At 33.3% G+C, this 26,489-nt stretch overlaps 1 protein-coding gene across 2 annotated transcripts; it reads right to left on the bottom strand.

Annotated features, from left to right (window-relative positions):
• Positions 1–1,107: 1,107 nt before the first annotated feature.
• On the bottom strand, positions 1,108–22,126 carry LOC142977048 (galactosylgalactosylxylosylprotein 3-beta-glucuronosyltransferase I-like). Of its 2 annotated transcripts, XM_076120733.1 has the most exons (6): positions 21,793–22,126; positions 21,046–21,199; positions 20,601–20,660; positions 18,590–18,721; positions 8,584–8,805; positions 1,108–5,914 (listed from the first exon to the last, which is right to left on the bottom strand). In XM_076120733.1, the coding sequence occupies exons 1-6, from the start codon at positions 21,978–21,980 to the stop codon at positions 5,744–5,746; spliced, it is 927 nt and encodes a 308-aa protein (XP_075976848.1). In that variant the 5' UTR covers positions 21,981–22,126; the 3' UTR covers positions 1,108–5,743. The 2 variants fall into 2 exon arrangements, with proteins under 2 accessions (XP_075976848.1, XP_075976849.1); XM_076120734.1 differs by lacking the exon at positions 20,601–20,660.
• Between the last annotated feature and the right edge of the window lie 4,363 nt (positions 22,127–26,489).

Raw genomic sequence — 26,489 nt, 5'->3', positions numbered from 1 at the left:
TCCAAATAGCATAAAATAGAATTATAATAACTAAGTATGTTATAATTGCTTGTTTCTATCTCTCGATACAAATCATACAGTCGAGTGAGTGCGACTCGTGTTCCACTTTCAGCGTTATTACCTAAGTTTCGAGAGCCTCCATATTTCCTTCGAAAAATTCTCACAACTGCTCTTAAACTTTAGCAATTTTCAATAGAAGCATCATTTTAAGTAGCGCAAAACGCAATTTTATGGAACGAGAATGTTTACGAATAATTTAGTGGAAATTATGAGGTTTAAGATGTTAGAGGTTTTAATGATAGTTGTTATTATTACATTTATTACCCAACTTCAATAGGCTAGGAAGGTTCTCAATTTGACCTTTTTTTATTCTTTTTGGATTTTTTTTTAAATTTTTTAGAATTCTCTTACTTTGGAGCTTATATGTAAATAATGGCTTATATCCACAGCGTTCTTATTACGTCTCTGCAACGTGAGATCTAACATTTTTGAATCAGCATATTCCATCAGATTTTTTAACAAAAACAAGATTGTTATCGTAATATTTACCTTCCTTGTAGTGACAAACAAGTCAAAGTTTCGCTCTATCGTGTTATGACTAGGGTGTCATTTAAATTCACCCCTCGCCCGTAGGCACCGGTGAAGAAAAAACTTATCACTCAAACTTTTCGAGTAAGTCGCACGACAAAAACATTTTGCATTACAAGCCTCCTTTGATTATTGAGTAAATTGAATTTCACAAGTTTTGATATTGAACAACTTGGTTATATGGATCTTTCGGCAAGTATTTATAGCACCTGGGTAGTTGAGTAAAAGTATATAAACAGTATCTGGTAAAATCTGGCTTAAGTCACTCTTAAAACATAGACAAGTATAAAAACAATTGTAAATGACAGAAATACTTAAAACACGATGATGCTGAAATATAAGAAAACTATAAATAAAATTCTCGTTTATGTTTTAGCGTTGATAGCTTATAGCAGACTTTAAAACACGCCTATCATGTAGATAGTAAATTACTTGCGGCCCAAAAATGTTCTAGGCATTTAGAAAAGAGCAGTTTATAGGGAAAATTGTAATGGTGAATTATTAATGAAAACACAGATATATTCGTTGCATTTTTTATTCTCATACTTTAAAATAAAATATGAAATATTTACAAAATTATAGAATTAGAATTCTAAAAATCCATCACATAAGAGTTTCTAGTTTTGATTCGCACTTACACTACAATTGTTTCTAGAATACGCTTGTCCCGAAACGATACATAAACACATTAATCCTATTAAAATTGTTTTAAATTATTGCCATCATGAAATGTATTATATAAATTAATACAATGTTCTAAATTACGTATAAGAATAGGGACAATACATTGATCAATTAATAAGGAATACATAGCAGTCATGGAGTAGGTATTACGTGATTTTGAGGTCTTTTTATTAATTACATTCTTAGTAAAGAGCTAATGCACTAAAAATTTATATAAAATGCATCTGATTGCAGTTATAGAGAAATAATTTGTAGATGGTATTAGCGTACGTAATATTTAACTGGTCTCACGACGCACTCGACACACAATCGCATTCATACATAGTTAAGAGAAACCACAATTTAGAATACATTAGCTCTTACTTAAGAACGAAAAACTTTTAAGGGATCTAGAAATCCATACAGCCTACGTGACCCGGTAACCAAAAGTACGAAATCGTCTCCACATTAAAATCTAAGCGCACTTCACAATATATCATTCATTAAAATACACACTCTTTATTCCATACCTTTACAACTGACTTTTTGTATCGTATGAGGTCAGATTACCTTATATATCTAGGAAGAATATAAGTATGTATTCGTATACATACTTATTTGAAAGGAGATTCGATAGCTACATTTTATTGTACATGAAGAAGGAATAACGTAAATATGAATGGTAATGTTTATTTGAATATATTCTAGATTATATTAAACCTAAAATAAATAGACGCTATACGTATGTTACATAATGTAGGGTAGACGTTAAATATATAAAATGTTCGATTTCTATAACTTTTCACTGCTATTCTGAATTTTTTGAATGGGCGTCTTTGGAGCTATGTGGGAGAATTATAAAATGGAAACATTGATTAAATTAACTTTTAATGTCAAACGCTCGATATCAAATCATATTATGGGAAATCACCTTATACCATCAGATTACTCTTTGGACGTTCATCTAAAGACATGGTTCAACAGTTCGTATTGACTCCCAAAACGAATTGAACATTTTTAAAATTAAATATATTTTTGAAAGCAGATATTTACTTTTTACCGTCTTTGAAAAGGAGGAAGTACTATTTTATAATGATTGTTGTTTTTTTGTTAGCTATTGAAATCGAACATTCCATAATAAATACATAAGTACAAACGATAACACTACACTAAAAGGAATCAAGTATTAGACCGATTCGAAGAATTGAGCACATTGTAAAGAACTAACATAATTATTATGCGTACAATTACTGCTAACTTTATGAGCTAGTATAAAAACTTTAGAATATTTCACTGGTAGATAGAGAGTGGAAACTTGCTGAAAATGCATTAGTTGAATTCGAAACTTTAGAACAAGGAACGCTAATGTTGGCATATCAAAGGAAAGGTAATTAAATGCTAGAACTTATTTCTCACGCTTTGAAACGGCATAGGTAGATACAAATTTTACGGAACAATCAGCTTATAAAAGTTGACGTTTCACTTCGAACTTATGAATTCTCTGTACTCTTAAACAGTATTACGCTCTAGTTTTACTCAAAAGAATAAATATCTATGTGTAGACCGCAAAGCTCACGACTCAAAAGTATCCATCGTAAATAAAGAATTTTACTCGAGAATATCACTCCCAGTAATACTCACGGCTCGACCAAGTACAGTGCATAAAAAATGCCGTAAGTTAGTATTTTTGTAGGAAAACTTCCGTCTTGATGTACATGCTTTCGGAATTCAACTGAATGTATTTTCAGCGATGCTTTGTAAGTATTATTTATTAATCTAAGAGCCTTCTATATTTGTTCGCACTATTTAGCAGTCTAAAGAAATGACGTATAAAAATTACTCAGAACAGTTTGTGATTTCTATTTACTGAAAACAGAGAGACATAAAGTGTCACATTTTATTCTAACGCAGACGTACTTTACATTAAACAACTTCTTAGAAAGTTTGAATCTTTTCGTTCGAAACCTTTATTGATGATTCAGTGCGTACAATCGCATCAGTAAAATTGCTTATTTCATGTATAAACCACGTTCCACAACGATACATTCTAAGTATGCTGAGTCATCTAACAAATTTAGATGTTTAATTATTTTCATAAACGTACACAATAAACCATACTCCTAATGTTAGTGTATGTTTTTTTATAAAAGAGTTATTTTTACAAAAGAAAATTACCGAGTAATTATAACAAAAATCAAGTCATTTTATACCAAAAGAAGAGGAACAATTTGTCTTCAAATCGCTCTCCTGTAAAATTACTCTAATATCAGTTGACTCTTTATACTTACGAGGTATCGACAATAAGAATATGTAACAGAAGAACAGAGAATCATTATTTTCAAACGCAATTACTCACTATTACTTATAGAACAACACTAACGCATACATAGTAATACGACATGCGTACAAACGTATACGTATACTCGTAAGTTGTCACATTTGAAAACTTAAAGAGGTGACGAGAGGCGAGTAAGTAGAACGTACTTGAAGCTCAGAAACCGTCCCAAGCAAAGATCTTTTGTGACTTTGACTCGATTCAGTCTTAAGTGGGTATTCGAAGTTTATATAAAATGTTGAGCTTCCTACTTACACTTACTCGCATGTTTGTTGCACATTTAACATAATATTTTGTGATTGAAGACATTAGATAAGTCATTTTAGATCACAATTTCGCAGTGATTTATGATTGTAAGACTATTGTTGAAGTATAAATTTCGTAAATCATGTGCCGAAATTTTTTTATGATTTCGTTTTTCGGGCTGACCAATGCCATAAAGACTAGATGTGATAACACACAGATTGTTTGGTTAAATCTTTATATTGCCATTGAGTTGTATTAAGTAATTGATAGTTATAAAAACAAAGATAATATTGGTTATGTTGTTAAATTATGTTATTGGAACTCACTGGGGAAAATGTACACGAGTATAAACAATCACTAACTACTTTTAAAATAATTGGACAGATTATTCACTACCAAATTATTTTATCGAAGACAGCGCCAATTGAAACAAAGTATTGTGGATAAAATGATGCCTGAATTTAGTTCAATTGTTTTGGCTTGCCTATTTCAAGTATTATTATTCAAAATAGACAAACAAAAACTAATTATAACTCAAAGAATTTTCGAATCTAAGACGATTTTGACTTAGAAAAAAACATAGCTTTATAAAAATGCAAAATTATATCAATATTTTGGGATTCGTACAGAAAATGAGTAACTTAGATCGAAGTTTATGCGACCTAAAACTAGATGGCAGCAACGTTGCAAGATGGCGGTCATTTAGAAATATTAACCTATGCTTTCGTTCTAATAGCTATAAAATAATTTATTATAATTTATAGTATTATGACGACTACGAATAAAAGTTACATGCTAAATAAATAGTATAAAAGAATCTTTTTTTTTTTATAGAGAAATTTTCTTTATGCAAAATATATAAAAATGTAAGACTAGTTTTACACTAGAGGTTGTTTATTTATAAAATATAATTATGCTATTACGTTAAAATACTTACAGTAAAGTAAATAGAATCTAATAATTTCTAAATAATCCAGAAAACATTTATAAATAAAGTCCATATTATTAATTTAAGATAATAATACTGAACGCAATGGAACAATTTTTTATATTGATATTTTTTATTACGATTATTTTGTGATGTAATAATGATACTCGTACTATTTTTCTTGAGCTATAGAGAGCCTCACAAAATACATTTGCTTTAAAACTGATAATAATGATAATATTTTTGTAAAAGTTAAAGAAAAATTTACAGTATAACCCTTTCTTCGTTTAGAATAAAGAGACTAATTGTTTAATGTTTGAGTTTATCTAATTTATTAAACCAATGGCTTTAAGATTTCTAAAAATACCTTCACCAAATTTCAAAACGAAGCGGCTTTTCAATCTATTACTTTGACGTTTCACGCATAATTTCTGAACGAATCATGAAACGTCATAACTGCGGGTAATGTCTAGACAGGATATCTTTTTTGTATTTTATTACATCCATTTCTTGTTAGTAACTTGGACTATTTTTTATACCGTATTATTATAAATGCTACCATATTTAATTTTCTTTTCCACAGATATATTGCTAGTTTAGAATATGTTGGGTGAATAAATAATATAATATATCATTACACAGCAAAGAGGAATCTTTGCTTATCTGTAAATCCATTAGATCGCCGTATTACACAAAGTCCCACTTATTCATGAGATTTTCGACTCTATAAATATATGAATAGAGTTTATATCCCCATAAGGCCAATATGCATCCAGTTCACAAATGATGCGACAACCGCAAATCGCGAAGACTTGTGAGCATACACCGATTGAGTATTCATTCACTTAAATATAGAAGAGTGTAAAAGATTAATATTGTATAGAACACATCGCGTGTTTTTACAATGTGTGTTACATTGCGGTTTTTTCTCTATAAGGAACGAGGTTCCTAGTACATAAAGGCCAATGTAATGTTGTATGGAATCAGACCTCGATGTGATCGTCGGGTATGGGCGGGTGCTTGAGTTTCAGCTTCTTAGGGTTGAGTATGGAAGGCTTTTGCGTGCGTGTGTGCCATACGTATACCTTTGTACAGTTGTCTGCTAAAGGCTCTAGCTCATCCGTCGTTGTGAAGTATTTTAGAATCTCGCTTTCCTGAAATCGAAAAAACAGAATTATACTTTTTTTATTACTTCTACATTTTCTTGGGAATTTTCGGACGTTAAAATCAAAGACAAACATTGCTAATGTATTCGGTCGTTGTAATGTATGGATATGTCAAGAAACGAGTTACATAAAAGTACCTATATTTTAAACTTCTTCTTTTTCTTATCCTATGGTTAGTGGTCAACCTGGTGTCAAAGTTGTTCTAGCCGCCCAAAGGCTTTTGATGAGCCATAAACTAATAATAATAATATGAATAAAAAGGTGAAATGATAAAGCGAAAATAATATAAGTATAAATCTTCTTTGAAGTTTGTTATTATACTTTGCGTTTGTTCAGTTAAAGTGGGCGTTGATAGTAATATGAAGAGTGACGTCGGTTCTGCCTACGCAATGATAATATAATGTATAATGAACATTGTGCAGAGATAATCTAGATTAGTCTACAATAAGCACGCACGTCTGCTTTATTATCTTTTAGCTTATCCTCTTAGCTTCGCCCACGCAGTTAGATTTGTCGAGAAGAGAGGTAGACTATTGGAAAAAACATTTTGAATATTTTGTCATCTCATTATATCTAACTGTGAGCGACCTGTACAGGCATTGGTAAGATAAATAAAGTTTATCTGTACTTTTCGTATCACAGAGGCAGTTAAAAAAAATCGTAGTCTCTGAGATGCGGTCGGTGTGTAACCGACTACTGTAGCGCTACCATGAGTTGGTAACTATAGTCTCCCGGAGACACTGTAGTTCTCGTAAAACTCGAACAGCGCCTCTAGCGGATAGTTAAGGTACCAGAATTGCTACCATGGGTCGCCATATTTAATAACGTGTAGTTAAATTAAACAACAGTGAATGTAGATTGGCTTTGTCGTTCATTCTTTCCCTATTTGAGCCCACTGTTGTAGTTGCGTTCTCACGTTAACTACTCTAGTTTTTAACTACGCCAACTCATGGTAGGGCTACTGATCAAGAGGTCTCGTGTTCAATTAAAGTGTTGGGAAAGTACTGATGTTCTTTTCTAATTTATATTAGAATATTTCTCAATAGTAGCCTGGAGGTTGCAACGTGCCCGGTAAAAAGCCATAAGCTCTCCCATACAAGGTGGGGACTAACATTGTAAACGGCGAAACGTAGGAGTATTTTATATACATCTGCACCTACACCCTTGGGTATAACAGGTGTGATATTCTATATGGAGGGTGTACGTTTAATGTTGCTTTCAAACGTCTGAATCCTGGGGAAACGAATTGTCGTGTGTGGGCTCTAGTAGAATCATACTGTTGCCCATTAAAATTTGTTTCGTATTCATTGTACTCCACTAATATATTTTGAATGTTTGAGCGAATAGTGACCGATAAATTACGAGATACGATACATTTATTCCCGTTACAACCAGTGGCACGGGGTATCAGGTTATCAGTCAATGACACGGACGCTCTTTAGGATTTCCTTCTATACAATATATTGAACATAATCTATTGTATTGTATTATTTTTGAGTGGGTTTTCCTGCATTATTGCAAATTGTGAACTTGTGCGGTAAAAAACACAAGATATAGGTGCAGATGTTTTAAGCAGTTAATTAAAAAAAAATAATGTTTTATTGGATCTGGGGGCACGGAAGTGCCCCCGCAAGTCGAGCAAAAAAAAGCGGCACGGCCGTAACATCCTTTTCTCGAAGCAATTCGGGCTATTTTTGACACCCCTATAATTTCGTTGTGGATAAAACAAGAAGCCTGGATTTCCAGTAACTAATCAGTCATTGTATAAACACGGTATATTTAAAATTTCAGTCAATTTGAACCAGTAGTTTAAGAATGACAACTTGTTAAAATTTTGAATTTTGTCACTCACTGATTCACTGACTCACTGACTCACCGATCATCAAAAGTCTAAGGTACTTCTAGCAGACTTAGAACCTTAAAATTTAGAATACAAATAGGGTTTAGTGTCTTAATCATGGGAAAAATTAAATATTTTCTAATTTCGGTCCAGTTTCCTAAATACACCAACTGCAACAATAACTTTGTAATCCCATATAAATGTATAAGATTACAAGGTTACATTTGCAGTTAATGAATTATTATTACTGTAGAAAATAAAATAAACAGGTGTAAATAGGTACCTACTATATGAGGCATAACGGGAGGGGGTATAGGGTGAAAAAAATACGTTTAAAACAAATAGATCGACTTGGTCATCGCAAGAAAAACACAAATTCGCCATTAACATTTCAGGAGCATTAACTTCTCGTCGTGCTGTGTAGTGTGATACATACTAATAATCAAATCATGCGATGGCCAGGTCGGTTTATTTGTTTTAAACGTATTTTTTTTAAATTGGCATGATAATAACATACGTAATAACTTAAGGCAGAAGGTCCTTTAAGTAGAGACTAAATAGATTAATCGACTTGGTATTGTATAGATCTCACAACTTTTTACGGCGAGACTTGAGATTTTTACAGAATGTTTTTGATGGCATATAAATATTTTGATTTCAATTTACTTTGTTTATGTTATAGATGTGAGACTGTGTTTGTTACAAATTATTAATTCATTTTATATTTATCGTGGGGAACTGCTAATGAAACGCCTCTAAGAACAGAATCGCTACGATAAGCATCTCAACCATTAACTACTCATTCTGTAAAACTAACCTGAAATCCAGACTGCACTTTCCTCGAGAACTTCGCTTCAGGATGATCGAGGAACATGGTGGCGTTAATGGCGAACCCTGCCATGTCTATGGGGAACGGTCTGAACGGCTTCCACCAGGCGTTGAACCCGCTGACCTTCCCGTCCGTCACCACGGGCATCTCCACTCGCATCCCTCCCACGATACCCACCGGCCATACACCTACTTTCTTTACTTTTCGCATCTGAAAATGTATGAAGAAACTATTTAGTACAAACATAAAGAACAGCTGAAAACAATGTAACTTACATAACGATATTTTTCTCCTGAAAACAATAACTATTATTATTAGTAACTTACATTGTTTTCGGGAGACAAATATGGTATTTTTAGATTCTTGAAATAAGTTTTTAATATCTATTTACATACTTAACTCTGATAAGATCTGTACAAAAGAGCTTAGTACAACGGGGCCACATGTCGTATACTATCTATTATACGCTGATTAAATCTTCAAATGATTGATGATTATAAAACAATTTTGGTACCAGAATTAATTGTTGTCATATTTAGTCTGTTGAATCAAAAAATAAGCGAAAAATTGTTGTAAAGTTTGAATAAGTAGGAAACTTGGCTTAGAATAACTATAGTATTCTTGGATTTCAAAATAGATGCGTCTATAAATAATAATCCACAAACATTTCATAATATCACCTAGATTCTTATCAATAAAATACTTAGCTAAGCAGCAATACATCGTATTATCAGACATGCAACATAAAGAGCTACTATTTTCTTATCGAAACGTTTCAGTGAAATTAATGCTCATATCGTAAATATCGCGATTGATTTTATTGCTTGTAAATAGCTTGTAAAACCGAGCGTAAGATGTTGGAAATGCTGATTAGAAATTCATATCGAATGCATGAGGTTTAAAATAGCAATTTATTCTATGCTATCATTATGTGAGGATGTTTGTATGTACGTTTGTTGCTTCTGTACGTAAAACCTTCTTAACGGATTTTAATGAATTTCAGTAAACATATGGTTTACATCCTTGAAAACCCATATGATACCTTTAACGAAGTAATGGTAGCCCAGATTTTCCATATGCTCAAACTTAGGTATGGTATTTTATTTCAATCTTTTGAAACTATGGTTAAAAATATTGGTTATCGTGATGGAAAACAATTTAACCATATACCTAGAGTTTTGGCCCGAGGAACAAGTTTATATTCTACATATTTCCAAAAAATAAGACTACTTTTAAGTCCTCATTACATAGAGTACTGAAAATCAAAAATATTCACTTACTAAAATAAAAAATGGCAGCTACCAATAAATTTGAATGCAAGTGAACACATATGTGTATCATATGCTTGCATTTGCTATACACAATTTACTTAAGTAGGTAAATAACACAATTTATATAAGTTTGTATACCTATGTAATTGCTGTGCCTATAAATAGATTTGATAAGCTGACACTTCATTATAAGTGACTTAAATGAGACCATCAAACATAATTACTGAATAGTAGCAAATGCTTTGCTTATGTTTAGTTTCTTTACATTATATCGCTATTTATTTTAAGATTAGAGTCTGCAATCTTGATTACATTAACTGTATTACTAATAAACGTCTTGTCATTATCAATTTTGAAAACGTTTATAAGTAAAATTCGAAAGGAAAAAACAAAACGTAAATACTTTTTTACTTTTGAATTTTAATTATTGGTAAGACAATAATTTGTATATTACAGTGCAGTAGAAACGAGATTTGAGACCGGCAATGTATAGGTGTTGGTACTCAAATGTTATAAATGGTGGATATCTTGGTATATTCCCAGTTGCCCCTCTAGGCAGTCACCCCGGGGTGACAACTGGGAATTTTCTTCCTACTTTTATTCCTAGTTGTCACCCCGGGGTGACAGTCTAGAGGGGGCAACAGGGAATATACCAAGATATCCACCATTGGGAATATACCGATATCTTCTACAGCCAAAAGGCACATTACGTAGGTGTCATTGAACTCTGAACAAAGCGAAATACTGTCTGCATTAGTAATAATAGTAGGTAAATCGGTAGTCTGCGCTTAGATAAAATATTTATTTTTATTGTTATCGCTGGCGCTAGTGTCGGGGCAAGATAAAGTTCAAGTAAATATAACAAATCGGCGAACTGATGTCAAAAATTAGATAAATATAATGTAAACAACACAAATTGCTGTAGTTGTCGACTGAATGTAATGTAGGTATTGCAGGACGTTAATACCAACTAGACATAATAATAGAAAAATAGATATTTCTACTTCACCCGTGTAACAACTTAAGATAACGAAAGTTATAATCAAAGTAGAAGCTTTTAAGCTAGTTTTTCGGATATAGATTTAAAAAAAACGAATCTTATTCGAAAAATCTTTCCTACTACCTACCTATATCCCTATCAATTTAGGCTACAGTTTTATTTATACCCATATATACATATTCTCTTCACTCTCTCACTCCTTTGAAACCTTTCAGTAAAGGCCAAGTCGTGTACAAAAACTAGTTCCACATAAACCGCAAAACTAGCATGATTATTTGCCCAACCCAGCACTCGACACAATAAATTTTCCCTTGATTGTTCCAAGCGTTCGTGTCTTATCTATTTGTAAACGGCTTAGGAAAACGGAAAGGGGCAGTCCAAACAATGAAACAGCACACCTACTCATGCGATTCAGGGAAATGTTTCATGTTAGTAAGCAGTGCAATACTGAGAGGTTTGTGAGAACTTAGAGTTAGGCATAATGCCTTCTATACAAGGAATTTTCTGAAGCTATTGTTTCAAACAGGCTGAATAAGAAAAAAAAGGAATTAAAATATTTACTATCAGTATTTGCTAGTAGTAGAATAATAAGCCGTGACTTAAAAGGACTCTGACATCAAGTCAGTATCGAAGGTACTTTAGAAGTATAAGTAGAATAATAAGCCGTGATTTAAAAGGACTCTGACAAAATCTGAGAAACGATTGAAGTCAGGTACTTTAGAAGTATTATACTGAGATATTTTTTACTTCCAAACTCCAATACAATAGTATAACGTAATAAATATGTAAACAATACTGATATCATCATGTTTCCGTGCTGTAATGATAATTGAAAATCACAAATATACTACAACAATAGAATTAATAATAGTTTTACCCTGATAACAATCTATACTTACTTTAGCCAAACAATAACAATCCGTAAATAAGCAGTAAACACAATTTATTCCCGATTTGAATACAAAAATAATAAGACTGGGTTTTCGTTTCATAAATAAACAATGTCTCACGGACTTGCGTACCTATAAAGATTTTTATTTCATTGTTTTTGAATATCAACTACGGTAATTCTATGATAAAGTAGGTATACAGACACTTACGTCATATTTGCACTTTAAAAGAAACATGTGAGTATTCAATTAAGTAAGTAACTAGATTGTAAAAACTCGGCTCACAATTATTGAGCCGAGTTTTTAGATATAGAGTTCTCTCTCTTTAACCTCAATATATTCTCTGGCTAGGCGAGTAGTCACTTGACAGCCAAAGAAATGGCGTAATACTACCAAACTGGGGCCCCAATTTACTGAGCCGACTATCTAACTTTATCACTAAAAACTTGAAAAAGCAACATTACAAAACATTATCAGATCATTAACAATTTTATTTAGTAGACGCCGGAAGATTGACTGTCATCAAGGTAGACCAACCAAACTATGGTAGCATGGGCTCATTTATGCATGATTAACAGAGTTTGGAAGCAAGAGTAAGAGTTTGGGAGAGACTGTCATCGAACGAGACGACAAGACCAAAAAAGGACGGTACACTTTGGTTATTGAGTAGCGTGTGCTTTTAATCTAATCGATTCTACTGTATCGCGTTTTTCGCGTTACGAAAAGTGGTGATACATTGTGAATCTCCCACAATGTTGTGAACGCAATAAAGTAAGAATAAATCACCGGATACGACTTACGGTTGCGAACTCACGACCTGCGTATCTCTTGGGTATATTTACTACAACACTGAGTTACAAGTTTGTATACCTATGTAATTGCTGTGCCTATAAATAGATTTGATAAGCTGACACTTCATTATAAGTGACTTAAATGAGACCATCAAACATAATTACTGAATAGTAGCAAATGCTTTGCTTATGTTTAGTTTCTTTACATTATATCGCTATTTATTTTAAGATTAGAGTCTGCAATCTTGATTACATTAACTGTATTACTAATAAACGTCTTGTCATTATCAATTTTGAAAACGTTTATAAGTAAAATTCGAAAGGAAAAAACAAAACGTAAATACTTTTTTACTTTTGAATTTTAATTATTGGTAAGACAATAATTTGTATATTACAGTGCAGTAGAAACGAGATTTGAGACCGGCAATGTATAGGTGTTGGTACTCAAATGTTATAAATGGTGGATATCTTGGTATATTCCCAGTTGCCCCTCTAGGCAGTCACCCCGGGGTGACAACTGGGAATTTTCTTCCTACTTTTATTCCTAGTTGTCACCCCGGGGTGACAGTCTAGAGGGGGCAACAGGGAATATACCAAGATATCCACCATTGGGAATATACCGATATCTTCTACAGCCAAAAGGCACATTACGTAGGTGTCATTGAACTCTGAACAAAGCGAAATACTGTCTGCATTAGTAATAATAGTAGGTAAATCGGTAGTCTGCGCTTAGATAAAATATTTATTTTTATTGTTATCGCTGGCGCTAGTGTCGGGGCAAGATAAAGTTCAAGTAAATATAACAAATCGGCGAACTGATGTCAAAAATTAGATAAATATAATGTAAACAACACAAATTGCTGTAGTTGTCGACTGAATGTAATGTAGGTATTGCAGGACGTTAATACCAACTAGACATAATAATAGAAAAATAGATATTTCTACTTCACCCGTGTAACAACTTAAGATAACGAAAGTTATAATCAAAGTAGAAGCTTTTAAGCTAGTTTTTCGGATATAGATTTAAAAAAAACGAATCTTATTCGAAAAATCTTTCCTACTACCTACCTATATCCCTATCAATTTAGGCTACAGTTTTATTTATACCCATATATACATATTCTCTTCACTCTCTCACTCCTTTGAAACCTTTCAGTAAAGGCCAAGTCGTGTACAAAAACTAGTTCCACATAAACCGCAAAACTAGCATGATTATTTGCCCAACCCAGCACTCGACACAATAAATTTTCCCTTGATTGTTCCAAGCGTTCGTGTCTTATCTATTTGTAAACGGCTTAGGAAAACGGAAAGGGGCAGTCCAAACAATGAAACAGCACACCTACTCATGCGATTCAGGGAAATGTTTCATGTTAGTAAGCAGTGCAATACTGAGAGGTTTGTGAGAACTTAGAGTTAGGCATAATGCCTTCTATACAAGGAATTTTCTGAAGCTATTGTTTCAAACAGGCTGAATAAGAAAAAAAAGGAATTAAAATATTTACTATCAGTATTTGCTAGTAGTAGAATAATAAGCCGTGACTTAAAAGGACTCTGACATCAAGTCAGTATCGAAGGTACTTTAGAAGTATAAGTAGAATAATAAGCCGTGATTTAAAAGGACTCTGACAAAATCTGAGAAACGATTGAAGTCAGGTACTTTAGAAGTATTATACTGAGATATTTTTTACTTCCAAACTCCAATACAATAGTATAACGTAATAAATATGTAAACAATACTGATATCATCATGTTTCCGTGCTGTAATGATAATTGAAAATCACAAATATACTACAACAATAGAATTAATAATAGTTTTACCCTGATAACAATCTATACTTACTTTAGCCAAACAATAACAATCCGTAAATAAGCAGTAAACACAATTTATTCCCGATTTGAATACAAAAATAATAAGACTGGGTTTTCGTTTCATAAATAAACAATGTCTCACGGACTTGCGTACCTATAAAGATTTTTATTTCATTGTTTTTGAATATCAACTACGGTAATTCTATGATAAAGTAGGTATACAGACACTTACGTCATATTTGCACTTTAAAAGAAACATGTGAGTATTCAATTAAGTAAGTAACTAGATTGTAAAAACTCGGCTCACAATTATTGAGCCGAGTTTTTAGATATAGAGTTCTCTCTCTTTAACCTCAATATATTCTCTGGCTAGGCGAGTAGTCACTTGACAGCCAAAGAAATGGCGTAATACTACCAAACTGGGGCCCCAATTTACTGAGCCGACTATCTAACTTTATCACTAAAAACTTGAAAAAGCAACATTACAAAACATTATCAGATCATTAACAATTTTATTTAGTAGACGCCGGAAGATTGACTGTCATCAAGGTAGACCAACCAAACTATGGTAGCATGGGCTCATTTATGCATGATTAACAGAGTTTGGAAGCAAGAGTAAGAGTTTGGGAGAGACTGTCATCGAACGAGACGACAAGACCAAAAAAGGACGGTACACTTTGGTTATTGAGTAGCGTGTGCTTTTAATCTAATCGATTCTACTGTATCGCGTTTTTCGCGTTACGAAAAGTGGTGATACATTGTGAATCTCCCACAATGTTGTGAACGCAATAAAGTAAGAATAAATCACCGGATACGACTTACGGTTGCGAACTCACGACCTGCGTATCTCTTGGGTATATTTACTACAACACTGAGAATACTTATCTGTCATAAAGATGCATGGTCTGATTCAATACGTCTGAGATAAAAGCGAAATATATTTTAGGGATGTCGCATTATGTTGCTATTTCAAGAGATTTAACATCGCTTCTGAATAAGCTTTTAGATATCTCTTTCAGGGACACATAGATAAATAAACAAAAGTAGTTAGTGCGCAGCGGTTATAGGATCTGCTTTTTCAGCATAGCTCTTTTTCATCAGTTTGAGTTTAACTCTAAAAAGATCCAAATAATCGCAAGTCATACAATCTTAAGTTATTCTATAAGTTTGAATCGTGGCAATACAGAATTCTAGCACCCATTGAGTTTAGCAGAAGCTAACAAAATTGCTTGAATTATATCTACCTACAGTTACGCAAGCAAATAAAACAATGCTATGTCTATTTTGGCAGAAATTGTCATCAATATATTGTTTACATCCGATTTATTTGATTGTTGTTGTTTTACATACAGACCGACAAACATAGACACTTTAGAAGTATGTGTAATGAATGACACCTCGCATCCTCATTGTCGGTAAGTGTGATAACGCAGGATGCGTCACTACAACAAATCGTACAACGTACCTACCTACTTGATAAATTACGTGTTATGCATATTGTGAACCCCTCTGCTCCTAGTCTGTCTCATTAGGTAGGTACCCATGAATTATTAGGCTCTACTCCTAATAAAACAAACGGTTAGCCCGCTAATGAAACCTATTTTTATAACGATTCACTTGATCAAACAGTTCTAGAGCACCCATTTTTACTAGCGTCTCCCAATGAAGTTTCACAACACGGTTTCCCCTGGTGCTATCCTTTACCGTAAATCGTGAAAATACAGTATCAGTAATAATTTATTGTTATAAACATCCTTTGTGTTAAAGAGCAATATAGTGCTAACGTTTGCATAACAAGTGTAAGCAATGCGATCTAAAAATAGGGCTTTTGGGTGGAGAAATGATGATGGCACAATAGTTGTTTATATAAAAATTCTCTACGCATATCAAATACCAAAAAATTAAGTAGTAGGTAGGTATGTAGCCAGAGCAATAAACGCTTAGTTGATACGCAAATCGACCCGCAATTCTAGGTTATTATTCAAAATTGCGCCGTGTGTGTTTTATGGCGCAATAAATATTAATAATTTACTTTTGTTACCAGTTATTTACAAAATTAATGAGCACTTGCAAGCAATTTCAGTGCTTTAGTAGAAAGCAACTTTCCATAAACAGTTTATTTTAAGAAATGGCTATTACATTTGGAAACCCTGCTACGTTATACCAGTTGAACACGATTTTGTTAATTAAAATAAATTGGCGTATCGAATGACAATACAACATTACATATATTTAATAAATACTCAGTTATAATATCAAACAGCTTGTATTACGTAAAATGGCTTACGTCAACATAATTAAAGCGTATTGTAAACATTTGTGCATATTTCTACTATGTCATTACAATTGTGTTAAAAATATGTGAATGGATTACTTGATTGATTAGGTCATCTTATTACAAACGACAAATATTATGACAACACAATTAACACGCCGACGAATCACGACATCAAAAGATTACACTCAAGATTCTGGGAAGGCAATTGTAATTGACAATACAGGTGAAGAGTAAAAAGCAATAAAGAATGAAGGAAGTATAGTCGATTCTAATATTAGAATTACACTGAGAATACGCTTTGGTCTAGTCTCGCCGGATACTATAACCGGTAGCAGACGGCTAGCGCTAGACACATTTATTTCTTAACGTAGCGTAGCAAATTAGAGCGAGTACTATTTCTGCTTGACTACAAGTAATAAATTACTTCGACGACCTTACGCATTGTATTCACGATATTGAATGAACGGTAAAATGACATGAAACCGAATTAGGTCAGGATAATGATAGTAAAATTGAATCGACATAAATCATTCGACAACAAAATCGCATGAAATGCTACAACTATTTATCTAAACAACGGTTTTCGAGAATAGGATAAAAGTAAAACAGAATGCTCACTGCGGTCAAAGGTCAAATGATATTTCTTCGCTACCAAATATAGTTAATTTAAAACTAAAGTCGACTAAAATTAGACTGAAAGCCGTACCTAATACAGTCGAAACACGAAATTCTGTATTCAAACATTCTAAATAGGAAAATCGCTTACGGATATTTTGTTGGATCTATAACAATAACTCTGTATCTATTGTCTAACCCCGTCTAGAAGCTACCGAGAGACGTCAATCGATTACTTACCGACGCTTTGCGCGTATGTATTTACCATATACGTGTGGCTATCGAAAATATTATTGTACTGATTATTATGTGTGGTGGAATAACATATGAGACATGCGTGAGGAAAGCCCCGATATTACGAGCTCTCTCGAGTGTAACGCACGATCGTGCTCGGTGGGATCATCGATCATGCTGAACTGGACATAAATTACAGTTATAACGGAGTACGGGTGTGAACTCAAGTATGATATAATTGGCTTAATAACATGTCATATTTTACTGTACATTCACATTTTTTTACGAATAAGAACAGGGCAATATGGATACTATTACTTTGACAGCTTTTCTTTTTTTTTCCTAGAGATTTTAACTGTTATCATGTTTTTACTTTTGTGAGATAATAAAAAAGACAGAATAATGAAATTTACACTGACACCGTTTCTAAATTCTGGATTTTATCAAGTGATATCCTCCTCTCCACAAAGCCGCGGGCTCTAGCTAACACTTAATAAACCTCTTGCAGCTAATGAACTGTTCTTTTGATGTTTCAACGAAGAAACGCTTAGCGTGTCAGAATAAAGACACGCCAAGTGTACCACGCGATACTTTAGACTTAAGAAAGACAATGGACTGAGTCAGCCATCCCAAAGAGCATGTCAAGTAACCCACTTGACCGCAAAAGTGCTATTTCAGATTGAAATATAGGGCATTTATGTATTTGAGTGATATACTGGGACTATAAATAAAGTTAAAGATGATAAAGTTGAAACATCGTCCGGTCTTGTGCAGGGACTCTATTTGGGATCTTAGTTTACGCATTACGTTGCTGTCTAAGCGATACATAGTTTAGTCAAAATTACTTAAATTTTGCATTTTTTTTCCAAAAGGCAACTGTTTTAAAATTGTTTGATACATAATAATAGCGAATCTACAATGGAATTTGTCGGTGTAGGTTCTCATTAAAATTCTCTGTAAGTACGATTTTTACGATTGCGAACAAGAAATGCGAGACGTCCGAAATATTTATGAAGTTCCTTGAACTACATTCAAATAATTTGAAGAATTATTTTAAGCTAAAGCTTGGGTTTTAAACGTTAGAAATATAATTTTCTACGACTTACCTCTTCGAAAACTTTGAGCGAGTAAGTATTATCGTCGTCCATAAAGTAAACAACGCCTCTTTTGTCCTCAGCCGTGGCCAAATGTGTTCGAAGCCAGTCCAAAGCCGTGTTCCTTTGTTCTACGCCACTTGCCTGAAATATTTACATCGCCTAGTCAATAAGGGGAACAGTCATTTACATTTGCAACACGTGTTAATCAATTATGCTTCTATTCAGTTATAACAAAAACTAATTAGAAACAGATCTAGAATAATGCACACGTTTTAAGAGACACATGTACATAAACACATAGATTAGAAGTGTTGCAAATATTTTGCGAGAATCAAGGCATCCCTATAGATATGGCATAAATGTTTTTTTTTGTATAAGATAAGAGGTGATACCATGTAAAATCCCGGTAGCAAAAATGTGGTGATAATCGAGATTAGAATACAAGGCTTAATGGCAGATATATTTTAAGTGATTTTGAGTGTTTTTTGGTGTTTCAGATAACGGTTAGCGGTATATTCAGGCTCCTGATTTGTTAAAAATGTTTATGTAGGATTCTAGGAAAAGCTATTGGGAAATAATAATATTCCTATTGTACTACAATTTTAGTTACACAAAAAAGACTAAAGCTCTTATTTCCTTTTGTTATTTAGTTTTGATAAGTGTATTGAGCAGTAAAATCAATATTATAGTTTTACGAGTATGTCAAGGGCACAATGATGTAGGAATTTCGTTATCACTAGTGATAGCGGACAATAGCGTTGATCCTGGTAAAACCCACTTTCAGGTTCGAATATTATACTTTAGTATTTCAACAACGAATTGCGTATTTCTACATTTTGTGATGAATCAATGAACACGAAGAAATATGAGAAGTATATACCGGAACTTTATAAATTTAATTTTTTTAATAAAAAAACAGTCTGTTATGTGTTTCATAACAAAATGAAAATAAAAATGAAAGAACTAACCCGAAAATAATAGTCCGAAATGTTATAAAACTGAAAATATTAATGGTGTTGCTTTGCAATAGATTCGCCAAAACGTGGTTCAAGATAATATAGTACATAAACGTAAATTCACACAAACTTAAAACAGAAGAAATATAGAAAGAAAATATCATGAGATTATTCTTAAAGAGACAGAAAGAACATAAATAATAGTAATGAAATTACAGTACACTCAAAATAGAAATCTATTTGTTATTCTAAGCAAATGGACCAGCATGATCAACTTGCAAATTATTTAGTAATGTGATCATGTATTGTATAATATCTGTATAATTATTATATAAGGCATAGTTGCATATAAGAAGGCATTCAAAAAATTGCTATAGGTGCTAAATATAGAGTGCACTAACTAATGTCTAAACTTAAAAGATCAAGGAATAGACCTCAGAATAAGTTTTTTTTCAGTATAAAAGAAAATCTATTAAAATATAAAAGCCTGTAGTTAAATAGACATAGAAACACTGGTTGAATTTTACTAACCAAGAAAAAACTGTAAAATATTAAAATGAAAGTAGCCCTTCGCAGTGAAGTAGCATCTAATGCCCATTGCATATTGCCAACTAGGTTTGAAATTAATTACTATTCCAGTAAGTAAAGGTAGACCAGACAGTTGTAAAACTACTATAATAGAGAAATGTATCAAAGTCCTTCAAAGTACACTACGAAGTAAAGGTTTAGTAACATGATACTACCGAAAAACTAAATCAGAAATGTTTTCGTAAAATGTTTTGTCATACCATTGGTATGTAGTACTTTTTCCTAGGATCTTGAACTGATATTCTCAACTGTAATAAATCAAAATTGTCTATCATGTGGACTTTATTCACAGAAGTATCAGTGGACAATAATGTTAACACGTAAATTACGTTTTTATGTGCATTCAACTTTACATAAGCCTGCATAAACTATGAGCACTCAACATATCAAAGTAATGTAATGATAAACTGATAACTAAATAATATGCAAGTTGTCCTCAACACAAATAAAACCTTGAAATAAATTGTTAAACATACACAATACCAAGACGTGTTGAATTTCACTGTTTGAAATACACAAACATTGATGTCCAATAGCTGAAATATATTTCAAAACAAATAAACTTTACGAAACTATGATAAGATTATAATATCCTCTTGGTTTGTATTGGGCTACTGCAGCCAGTTATTACTTGTACTAATTATATTACCTTGTGTTCTTGAGAAGGAAAACCTACAAATATAAACTCAAAAAGAGAATCACTGTCCTTCTAACATATAATATTACTTCAAGCTACTAAAATTTATTAAAAAAAATACTGAGGGACACCTCTAAAATTAAAAAGATAAGTATCAATTTTTTTAAGGCAGAGTGTAGCAATCTTTAGTCATAATTTAGTTGACAATAACAGATACCTAGCATAAAACTATTTACTAAAAATACTGAAAAAAAAAGTAGTAATATAATTTAATCAATACATACCGTGGAATGCTTTGACTTCTGTGTTTTAACATTCAGATGTGTGTACTTGAGGTTGGACTCCTTGAGCAAGTTGGCTACCAACTTTGTTTTTTCTTCTGAATCCTCGATGATTATCCAATGGAAGTTCTTTACAAGCATCAGTGTTTGAGATAACCTGCCAGTAACATTTATGTTAATAGGAAGTAAAGAATTAAAAACAGCTTATTAAAACTTTTTGAAGAAAAGTACCTAAATTATTTAATTTTATTATAACAGATTATGTTAATAGTATAACTGAGGCACAATCAGGGTTTTTAATTTAAGGAGATACAGTTTATCATGAACTTGAACAAAATATGTGTCAGTTTCAGATTGAATTGAAATAGAATAGTTGCAAAACTTATAAACTTCTTATCATAATAATAACTCTTGTTACCAGTTTTGCAGTTAAAACTATCTTTGTTGAGGAAAAATAGGTTTCATACAGAAACTAATTGAATTATGAGCTTATGAGTATTTCGAGGAACTTAATGTGAATCACGGTAAATGAGCGCTTATATATAATTGCGGCGTCTATAACTGGCTTCTCATAACTTTCACAACAGAAACCAACATCCAATGTACACATTGAGCAAAACCCATCAATTTACCAATTAAAATAATTGTCGGCTTACTTAGATCCATTGCCAAATACTTCGGCCAAACAGATGAGGTAAGATCAACTATAAATCAAGGGCAGGTGCATCACGATAAACAATCAATTCGTACCTTGTTAGATCCGCCTTCTGAGCAAGCCTCAAGTACGTCGGTGTGATCCCATATATTGTAGGAAGGTAGGAACTCTGTTCGGGATTAAACTGACATTGAAAAACTGGCCTAGTATTAAATAAAAACAATATAACGAAAACCAACATCCCGATAGCTAAATATTGCTTTTTGATGTTAACAAAAGACATTTTATTGTCAATCACTTTTCAGTGATAGTATTTTACGGACACCACGCGTGTATCCTACAGTTAGTTATGCATTATTACACAGTATCGTTCACAATAAAATTGATAAAATAAGTCTACGAGTCCACTAACACGGCTGTTTCGCCGTAGACGAATGACAGATTGATTTGACGCTTACATTTACCACAGTATCTACATAGATGCATTAATACAATACGTCATGACATGTGGCGCAGTGAATTGTGTCTCTTTCTAACCAACGAGAAATCGCATATGAAAGACGGAAATAGAAGTAAAATGTACTATTTTATTTATTTCATGCACATAGTTATTCCAAAATTAAAATAAAATAACCACCGTATTGTATAGTAATAAACAAATAGAAAGGTAAAGTACATAATGATATATATATGTATATACGTTTAATTTGAAGCATTTTCGATGATTTCGTGATTAAAAGCTTCAACGCTAGTAGCGACATCTAGTATAGATTTAGTGCATTATTTTACCTGTGTTATATTCATTAGACATAGAACTTTTAAGCTTTTTTACTAGATAGCGCTAAACTAATGTATAATGTTCTAAAACTTTATTTATTTACCATCAAGCCAAAATTATGCGTGGAGAAGGAGAGACGAGCATTTAAAGTTTTGTATAAACAATGTACGTACAAAAAAGTTCGTAGCTTAAAATAGAGTTTAACTTTCTTTTAGTTTTACATACTTCTTGCACACTCATGTCGCTCCTTGAATACAAAAGGGCCACAAGTCAAAAAAAAATGAAAACCGTTTTATTGCAAAAATGACACCTGAACCGCCTATATTTTATAGTAAAAAAAAACCCCCATCATTTTTGCTTATATTATGGCTGCACTGACTTACTGCCCTTTTTGCATTAGCTCACTTTGACAGGTAATGTCAGTGCAAAACAGCCACTTTATGAGTTACGCCCAAAAATTTTATGCAAACGCACGTCGGTTGCGTGAAAAAGTGCCACAATCCAAAATATGTCTGTGTTGGATGCAAAATATCAGGTAAGTGTGATTATATTTTACAATACAAAACTGCCATATTTTGGAAAACGTCCTTTTTGCATTCAAACATTAGTATTTGTTATTTTTTATTTTTTAATACAAAATTGCCATATTTGAAATACGTCCTTTTTGCAATCCAATATTAGTTAAGTATAATTATATTTTATAATATAACGGTAGCATATTTTGAAATACGTCCCTTTTGCATTAAATTATTCTGGAATAAATAATCATTTTTAGCGTGCTAGAATGGGAAGGCCAGAAATATGACCGTTTGGCATGATAATAATTTTAGTTTTCGTTACAATTTTAAAAACAAAATAATACATTTTGATCCAGGCAAAGGCAAGAGGCACCCTTTCCTTTCAAACTCCTCTTTCAGGGGCAAGATCCGACCAGTCCTATTTGAATGCGTCTAGGTCATCCCGCCATCTCCATTTAAGTCTCCCGCGTCTGCTATGACCATCCTCTGGCATCCAGTTGGTAGATATGCGGGACCACCTTTCCGAATGCATGTGGTTAATGTGGCCGGCTCAGTTCCATTTCAGCCAGGCGGTCTTCTCCTCTACATCGGCTATGCGAATTTGGGAGCGCAGTATAGAATTTCGGACGTGATCTTTTCTTTTGACGCATAATATACTACGCTCAATCGCTCTCTGGCTCTTTCTGGTTTCCCGTAATGGACCATGTTTAGGCAGCGTAGGTAAGGACGGGTAGTAGGTATAAACATGTCGACAAGCTTTCGCTTCAGTGACAGTGGAAGGTTACCCTTCATTAGCTCTTTCCTGGACCAGGATCTCTTTCAGGCATTTGTGACACGTTTGTCCAACTCTTTGTCCCGTCGGTTGTTAAAAGAGGTTATCTGACCCTAGCAAGTGTACTCGTCGACATAGTCTATGACATGCCCGTCTACCTCGACCCTACGTTTTGTGTTGTTGGTCATAACCTGGGTTTTTGTACGGTTCTTACTTAGTCCAATCTGAAGGCTTGCCGTGCTCAGATCTTTGAGCATTGATTCGAATTCCGATGCCGAAAAAGAGAAGAGGACTATGTCGTCTGCAAAACAAAGATTTGTTAACTGTTTACCACTTACAACTATGCTTTTGATTGCCATAACACCGCCAGGCTCCCGAAAATTTCTCCGAGGGTGTTGGTAAATTATTTGGGAGATAGCGGGTCTCCCTGTTTCACGCTTCTTTGGATTTGTAATGATATTGTTGTCTATTGCTTTGATGAGTTTGATGTATGAAGGTTCGATTCTACATAGTATCTTTAAGTAGGACTTGGATGGAGTGATAATTCTATGGCGGAATGAGTAATGCTGTCAAAAGCTTTGGAATAATCCACGAATGCTAAATATAAAGGCTTATAAAACTCAAAAACCTTTTCTATTATCTTATTTCTTTAATACTCCTGCTGCACTCAATCTACTCGTCACGTTACCCATTGATTGATGATGATGATTGATGTTTAATTTTACTAAATAATGAAAGTTACGCAGAAAGTTGATCTCAATAATTTTACTTACTTAATAAAAAGTTAAGATTTTTTAATTTAGATTGTTTAATACAATGTTTTCCTGGTCCATTCAGTTATGGTTTTACTTAGTAATTATTATTAAACCTTTTGATACGGTTTTTTTTAGCAAAAAATTACAATTAACCATTTTCATTTGTAAAACTGTGTTAAATTTTGACATATTTGTCATAATATTGGTTCAAATTTTGAATGCAAAAGGGACTTATATGCTTTTTTCTCTTAATAGGTAACAGCTATTACAAAGTTTATTTTGTAGATAGATAGAACTAAAAAATACGCATCTAATGATATATTAACATCTTATATTTAATAAATAAATATATGAAATGTTATAAAAAAACAGTTTCAAAAATTTGTTTTGGCTCTCCTGTAAAATTTATAGATTTCGATTTGTGGCCCTTTTGTATTGAAGGAGCGATGTCTGTGTCCGTTTGTGGCTTTGTCCCTAATAGACTTCGAATGTCCGAAAAGTGTGTAGTCCATCCAATCCTAGCATTATGTGGGTGATGGATCGAAAGATCGTAAATCGTCTCGACTAGTGAGTGGTCAGGTGCAGGAATTTCTTTGTTACTAATATTGATTTAAACTCCAACTACGCGGGCAATAACAAATAGGTGGATTAACAAAACGATATAGCGAGTTTGATTCCATATTCATAACCACTGCACCACAGATACCGATATTAATATGTTTGCAATTTATCAAATTTCCAATTATATCAAATAGGAAAACTTTAAATCAATCATAAGATATTTACAATTGTGTCGACTCTATGCCAATGTTTCGACACATGTATACATACTGACATCGAAATAGGGCAAACAGCACGGCATTTCCAAAAAGAAATAGACTAGAAAACTCGTAGATACGGCCACTAAACGGCATAAGCAACAGGTTGAAGATAAAGCCGCTTTCGCTCCGGCGCGATACCATCTTAACCGTTCCAAGCCAATAACATTGGATTTAAAAGCCACTTCAGTTTATTTCAGTAAATGTTAAAGTAAGTATAACGTGTTTTGGTGGCTGATAACAGAATAGAGGCGAAATTGTTTATTTTTAGAAGCACATGTACCTTGCAAAATATACGCCTTTTAGCTTCGAAAAATGATGTTCCTTGGCTAGTGGTATATCTTTATCTGATGCCACCTGAATCATCTGAAATCGATCTAGATAAGTCAATGATGATGGTGGTAGAAACAGAATAGAAAGATAGAATAATACATTAGCAACTAAGTAGTCTATTTTATAATAGTGAACTTACGGAACAGGGACAGTTTCCTATTAGGTGTAAAAATGAATCGCCAAATGTGCTGCTAAGCGCAAAAGTCATGAACGGCTCAAGTCGGCATATAGTTTTTTTGTAAAATTGACTTTAGGACACGGCAACGGTTTCTCTAGAGAGAAATCAGCAAATAAAAAATGCAAATAATGTTCGAGAACAGAGTTGCACCAGTCATCTAGTAGGCTATTAATGTAGCAATGCGGAATGTCTTGTATATTTTCAAATGTTTACTGTTTATTGGATTCTTCTTCACCCGCCTTTACAGTCTCACTTATGACCAGATTCAGAAGTCCCCCTCGGAGTCCTTATGTGGGTTGGGGGATATTGCATTTCTTTATAATGTCATCCTGGCCGATTTCGGCTACCGCGTCATTGCAACCTGCCAACCTGCATTTGTTTACAGTGGTCAAGTGTGTACACAATTTTGGTAGGTTGGCGGGACGGCTAAACCGTCACGACTAGAGAGAGGTCAAGCGTAGTACCAACGGCTTCACGTGCTTTCCGAGGCACGGTTGTCTACGACCTCAACTTCCTAGTTCCGGGCAATCTCTAAGATTTTTTTACGTAAAACTCAGAATAGAATTTTATACCCTAACGAGATTCGATCCCGAAGCCTCTCGCGCGGCAATCTCATATACTACCGACCGCGCTACAAGAA

The sequence above is a fragment of the Anticarsia gemmatalis genome, chromosome 12 (genome assembly GCF_050436995.1).
Source record: "Anticarsia gemmatalis isolate Benzon Research Colony breed Stoneville strain chromosome 12, ilAntGemm2 primary, whole genome shotgun sequence".
NCBI classification, from domain to species: domain Eukaryota; kingdom Metazoa; phylum Arthropoda; class Insecta; order Lepidoptera; family Erebidae; genus Anticarsia; species Anticarsia gemmatalis.
This window is presented reverse-complemented; position numbering and strand designations above follow the sequence as displayed.